Genomic DNA, 7123 nt, shown 5'->3' with positions numbered 1-7123 from the left:
TGAATTTCATCTCTGGACCAGGGTATTTATATACTCTCAGTCACAGGTGTGGCACACTACAGAATCATGGTTCCTATGTTAAATCTGGTCTTTTGCATATGTGTAACTCAATAATCTCCTTTTTAATTGCAGTTGAATAGTTTCCCACATTTGGATTTATGGGTGCTATAATTTTGGTGTTACAGTCAAAGCCAATGAACTGCTCCTGTGTCAGAAATTCCGTGACTGTTTGACATTAATGTTCATCCCATCATGATGAGGAAACACCACAACCACGACAGCTTTTCCTTGGGCTTGTTACCTGCATCAGCGTCCTGTGTATCAACATCTTTCCGCCTGGATGGAGACTTCCTGGAATGATCCACCTTGTCACCATACTCTACAAGCTCCAAAATTACTTGCTGGTAATTTATTATGGCAGCAATAGAGAAAGAATGCATTAAGTAGTGGTTACCCACTGTGTCTCTTGTCCAGTGAAGAGAGAACAAAAATAGATAAAACAAAGAGAGAGATGGCTAGACACTGACAGACATCTTGCCGCATATCTAAAGAAAAGCTGACACACAAGGGCTCAGCTGAAGCAATCCCAAGGAAGGTCAATGTAGGCCCATTTCTAGGCGGTCAAGAGGAAAACACTAGTGTGCCGAAGGCAGGGAATAGCTGAAAGAGAATAGAGAAAACAGATTTCATCCTTTTTTCTGATGTAATCCTAAATGATGATCTGTTCCATCCCAATGTCTTTGGAATTAGAACCTTTCAAATTTAGTATTTTTTATGAAGAGTGATGTATTATCCATTTTATCATCTACATTTATAAATATCCAGGGCTTCTAATGTTTTAGAAAGTCTTAGCTTTTCACTACAAGGGTTTTGAATGATTTTCTGGCACTTCCACAATCTGGTACCACTCTTCATTTTCCTACCTAAATGTTTCTTTTCCAGATCCCTTTTCCTCTGGGGGTACATGAATCTGTGGTGTCTCTCTCTCTCTCCTCTTTCACTCTCCTCAACTCCATCTGTCCCCTTACCATTTTTCGTTGTTGTTTTTTTTTTCTGTGTTTAAGTTTGGTTTTCTCAGTTTTTCTTGTTTTGTTTTGTTTTGCCATTACTTAACTACAGTTTCATTTTTTTTTTAAATTTTGATAATTTATCATATTCTTAGAGTGTAACTGGCTGCTTTCTAACTTCAAAGTTAAAATAAAATCAGTGAAAAAAAAAAAAAACAAATAAAATAGGAGTGCCAGGGTGGCTGAGTTGGTTAAGCATCTGACTCTTGGTTTGGGCTTAGGTCATGATCTCATGGTCATGGGATCAAGCCCCATGTCAAGCTTCACTCTAGGTATGGTGGCTGCTTAAAATTCTCTCTCTCCCTCTCCCCTTCGCACCACCCACTCTCTCTAAAAGTTAACTAATTAATTAATTAAAATCAGTTAAATGATATTCTAGGCCCAGGGGAATGAACTACTATGGTTGATGGCAAAATTTTGTTTTACCAATAAAACCATAATAAACTCACAATAATAATGTTAAAAGTATTTAATTTTTCCAATAAAATTTATAACAGTTTTAAAAGAAATATTGTAAACTTTCTAGAAGGAAGAGGACTAAGGAAAGATGTAAATGAACCCAATTCAAATACCTACTTTGTGAGTCCTTGATTTTCTGTTCATCAAAATCAGAATTTCTCCTTGCTTTGTGCCTCAGCAAGTAGGTAAAGGTTCCTATCGATACAATACTGTGGACATTATGATTTCCCCAATTTTTCTGTTTTCAAACACAATTCCTTAAAATAAACTTGGTCAGAAAGTACAAGATTTCAGTCATGTAGGATGAATAAATTCTGGGGTTCCAATATACAATATGGTAGCTGTAGTTAGTGAAACAATTAATACCACTTTTGTATACTTAAAATTTGCTAAGAAAGGTGTTCTTAAGTGTTTTAATCACCAGTGCAAAAGTTGTAACCATGTGAAATGGTGAATATTTTATTAGTTTTATTTTGATAATCATTTCACAATGTAGACTTATATCTAAACATCACATTGTATACCTTAAATACATATAACTTATTTGTCATTTATACTTTAATAAAGCTGGAAAAAAATAAAATAATATTGAAGGTAAAACTTACGGGTTAAAAGGGGAGTGTAGATTTATGAGGCAAACCATGAAGTTTAGTGAATTTGTTTTCAATTACTCCAGGCTCCTTGTGTAAGGATCATTCTCTGAAAAGAGGTATTTTTCTCTTCTCTTTACTTCTAAATTTCTGAAGCTTCATCCACAGTAAGCTAGTATAAATTTCAAAAGGATTTGTTAATTCCCCACCTGTAGACTAATTCATTAACCTTAGACCCAGTGAATATATTGTTTGTTCTATATAGCATAGAGCTCCACCATTTTTTGAACTGATTTATTTCTCAACAACTAAAAATTGAGATATTTCACATAGAATTGATCACTCTGGGCTATGTGTCCAATGACTTCTCATTTTTTGTTTTTTGTTTTTTTAAGATTTTATTTATTTATTTGACAGAGAGAGAGATCACAAGTAGGAAGAGAGACAGGCAGAGAGAGAGGAGGGGAAAGCAGGATCCCGCTGAACAGAGAGCCCGATGTGGGGCTCGATCCCAGGACCCTGAGATCATGACCTGAGCAGAAAGCAGAGGCTTTAACCCACTGAGCCACCCAGGCACCCTGACATCTAGTCTTTTCATTGCAAAGTCCCATCACTTAGGCTATGAACAAAATTGTTTTGATATTTGAGTCATGTTTCCAACAGAATCTCATCCATAGTTGAAAGTCACAACTTTGGACACCCACCTGCTCGTCTTCTTCAAGTTGCATAACAGGCTGGAGATCTTTCTTTCACTAATTATCTAGGTTAGACATTCAATAAGCAAAAACTAATATATTTTTTAAGATTTTATTTATTTATTTGACAGAGAGAAAGAGCACAAGTAGCAGAGAGGCAGGCAGAGAGGGAGGGGGAAGCAGGCTCCCTGCTGAGCAGCAGGAATCCTGGGGTTCCATCCCAGGACCCTGGGATCATGACCGGAGCCGAAGACAGACGCTTAACCGACTGAGCCACCTAGGCGCCCCAAAAACTAATATTTTTAACTTAAAGATTCTAATACTATTATTATTATTTATAGTGACAAAGTGTGTTATTATCTAACATAGATTAGATTCTGTATTCTTGAAAATATATTTGTTATACAAAGATATCATGGCTGCTTTTCTTAAATGTGCTCCATGAAATATTAAAGCACATTTCTCCCTGTAATATATTCTTGGTATTTCTCCCTAAGTATCATTTCATTTAAATTTTTTAAGGTGGAGAAACACTGAAGATTTTTCAATTAACATATCAGTGAGGTATCCAAGTATGTATTTTTTTCCTATAAATTATCCAGAAACAATGGTTGAGAACATGAATTCAAATGGAAGTTATTTTGGAAGGGATACCAGTAATTACACGCAGGGGAGTGGGAAATATGGCAGACAATGAAAGGAAGGCAATGCAGGGTGCGTTACTAAGCCAGGCACCACTGCAAACAACTGAAACCCAATCTTAATGGAGAATTCCCCACATAGGGTGCAGCAAGCCCTTGTGGAATGAAAAAGTCCTTGGGCAGAATTTTATAGATACTCCCCAGTAATCAGCACACTTCAGAGTTTACGGATGATTACCCAGGGGATGTAGGCTGGGTGTGACAGCTTCTATTGGGAATGAAGTATTACTAGAAAAGCAAAGATACAATAAATATGGAAAGGAATAAGATAAGATCTGGAAGTATGAAATGGGAAAAGAAAAGCAGAAAGGTGTGAAGTCATATGGTGAATTCAGGTCATATTGAGGACACAATGTAAAGCATATAAACCATATAAGCATGGAATAGGAGACAGGTTTGGAAAGAAAGGCTGAATACCCACAACTGTGGCATTTGAGTTTCCTGAAATTTGGAAGGTGTCATTTATTACCAGTGAAACTGCTACAACAGAACTTTTCAATGGCTACCTTCACTGTAGCTCCTCACTTAATTTGAATCATTCCCTTGTATTTTTAAAATAAGTATATCTTTCAAAAGTATGTAAAATTAGCAAGTTAACATTACTTAAAACATTGAAACCTTCTCGATAGGAATGGAAACTCCAGTGAAAATATGTCATCATCATCACCTCTGTTTGGAAACTTCAGAGAAATACCGAAGTATTTCAGAGTCCCATTGGTAGTCTATGGGCCAGAACCTAAGTCAAAAGAAATAAGCCTCCATCTGGAGTTGCTATTCTCTTAAAATTTTATGTTGATTTTGAAAGTAGTGACCGAGAGGCTAAGAGAATTCTATAAACTCAGTGGGCTTAAGAAGTAAAATTGGAATTCAGCATCTATCAGAGTTGAGATCATGGCAAATATCCCAGACCTTAGAGATCCAATTCCTAGAAGTAAAATTGAAGTGCTAATAAGCAGCTTTTCATAAGGACTGAAGCCCAGTTTTGAATTATCTCAATCCCTGATTGAATTAAAGTGATCTAGGATGCTGGTGACCTTATCCTAGCAGCCTGCCTGAAACATAAGTAAATTCTTTCTGGAGGAAAGTAATCATTCTGGGTGTGTGTGTGTGTGTGTGTGTGTGTGTGTGTGTATTTCATATATATTTCTACTACTCTCAAAATATAGTAGGAATTTGAGAAGAAAAGATTGAAACAAAAGAGAACACCAGAAAATAGAATCTGAAATACATGGCCCATGTGCCAAAATCAGACATTAAAATGCCTACGTGAAGAATTTAACCTATTAGGAAATAGGAAGATATTATCAAGGAATAATTATATTTAAATAAATGAAGATATGTTTGAGAATTTTGACAGAAAACTGAAGGTGATGCAACAGAACCTCATCGAAATTTTGGAAATTAACAATATACCAACTGATCCATAAAATTTAATTGATGTACTTTTTCAGGAGTTGAAACAGAGCTGAACAGACAATTACTGAATTGAGAGATGAAATAGAAAGAAACTCCCAAAGTTAAGTATAAAGAGATAAAAAGAATGAAAACAAAGAAAAGAGTCTAAAAGCATATGTAACATTATTTAATAGTATATTTTGCTTATAGTTAGAATTTCAGAAAAAGGGAGATGAGAATGAGACAGAAACAATCTTTGAAGAGATTATGGTTAAAAATTTACCGAAATTGATGAAAGGCATGAGTAGAGTTGGCTTGACACCAAGATGGAGTGAAAGGCACAAGGATTTACCCAGGAAATGTCTGTGAGAGAACAGTTGGAGGAGTGGGTGAAGAAGGCTGGGAGAGCTGTCAGACTGGGTAAAATCTGACCACAGTGCCTGAGGCAGCCACACAGACTAGTCCTAACTCCCTGAGGCCATTGGTGAATCCTCCGTCATTGGCCATCAGAGAAGTCCATGTGTCCCAGCACAGAGCTTATCTAATGTCTCTGCTGCACATGGTGTCCTTGGTCAACTCAACCTCCTCCAGTTTAAGATCTGAGAAGGGAAGTCTCAGAGTTGATATGCATATGGAGAGAATCTGTTAAGATTACAGGCCTCATATCATATACACTGAACCTAAAATCCAATTATTCCTTCCCTCCTTTCTATATTGTTTAGCTCTTTGGTTCTCTTCCTAAGGCCCCTGATTGATCTCTACTTGTGACTCTGTCTTGGTTCTGTCCTTCACTGTAACCACGTCTCCAAATAAATGCCTAGGTTTCTCTCTGGCTTTAACCATCAATGATATTTAATTTGTATCAGCTGACATTTTTGCCCCTTTCCATTGCATCTGAGACATACTGTATAATAGAATGTGGATATCGTTGGACAATAATTTTGGAAAATGAGAAAACATGGTGGCAGATAAGGTCAGTATTTAGTCTGTTCCTACTAAAGCCAAAATTATACCTCTAATCAATTGACAAAGCAGAAAAATAGTTATATTTCATTTCTTGCCATTTAAGAAAAGTATGTGCCCATTATTGCCAGGAATAAAACACATGAAGGTTATGGCAAGAGGAAAGGAAGGGCTTTCCTGGCTGAGATGGGATGAACATTAATGTCAAACAGTCACAGCATTTTTTACATAGGAGCTGTTCACTAGCTTTGGCTGTAACACTTAAATTATAGCACCCATAAATACAAGATATGGAAACTATTTAGCTGCAATTACAGAGATTACTGAGTTACACATAAGCAAATGAGGGTGCACAAATGTGTGAAGAATGACCATGCAGGCTACCACACCTGTGGCTGAGAGTATATAAACACCCCAGTCCAGAGACGAAATTCAAACACAGAATCTCCTCACACTCACTCAGCTCCTGCACCACATCTCCTGCCAACATGTCCTACAGTTGCTGCTCTGGAACCTTCTCCTCCCGCTCCCTTGGGGGCTACCTGAGCTACCCAGGATCCCCCTGTGGCTCTTACCCCAGCAACCTGGTCTACCGCACTGACCTCTGCTCTCCCAGCACCTACCAGCTGGGCTCCTCCTCCTCCAGTGGCTGTCAGGAGACCTGCTGTGAGCCCACCCTCTGCCAGACATCCTGCGTGGTGTCCAGACCTTACCAGACGTTCTGCTACCGCCCGAGGACCTCCATGCTCTGTAGTCCCTGCTGGACTGCTTACCCCGGGTCTGTGGGCATTGGGTCTAGCAGCTACCATTCCCTGGGCTATGGATCCAGAAGCTGCTACTCACTGGGTTGTGGATCCCAGGGCTTCAGACCCCTGGGATTTAGAGTCTATGCCTTCCCTTCCTTGAGCTATGGATCCAGTTTCTGTCACCCAACCTATTTTCCTTCTAGGAGTTTCCATTCATCCTGTTACTGGCCAGACTGTAAATCAGGCTTCTATTGATTAGCATGTTGAAGAGCGAAATCCATTTGAGAAAGGCAGATTCTGTCCTGAGACTACCTGAGATTACCTACTATCTTAATTTCTTCCATTAAAATGTATCTAATATTCCCTTATCACCAGTTACTTTACCTCACCAGCCCTCAAACACTGGCTGATAGAACTCTGTTAACTATGATTAATGAGTAATTCAAATTGCATTGTTGATAGAAGTTACAGTTTGCATTGCATTTCTGCCCAAAATAGATGGAAAGT

At 38.1% G+C, this 7123-nt stretch overlaps 1 protein-coding gene across 1 annotated transcript; it reads left to right on the top strand.

Annotated features, from left to right (window-relative positions):
* Positions 1–6349: 6349 nt before the first annotated feature.
* On the top strand, positions 6350–6871 carry LOC123940650 (keratin-associated protein 13-1-like). Its single transcript, XM_046003627.1, has one exon. The coding sequence runs from the start codon at positions 6359–6361 to the stop codon at positions 6869–6871; it is 513 nt and encodes a 170-aa protein (XP_045859583.1). The 5' UTR covers positions 6350–6358.
* Positions 6872–7123: the final 252 nt, after the last annotated feature.

Source organism: Meles meles, chromosome 4, assembly GCF_922984935.1.
Source record: "Meles meles chromosome 4, mMelMel3.1 paternal haplotype, whole genome shotgun sequence".
NCBI classification, from domain to species: Eukaryota; Metazoa; Chordata; class Mammalia; order Carnivora; family Mustelidae; genus Meles; species Meles meles.
The sequence above is the reverse complement of the archived record's forward strand: the minus strand, read 5'-3'. Positions and strand labels throughout refer to the sequence as shown.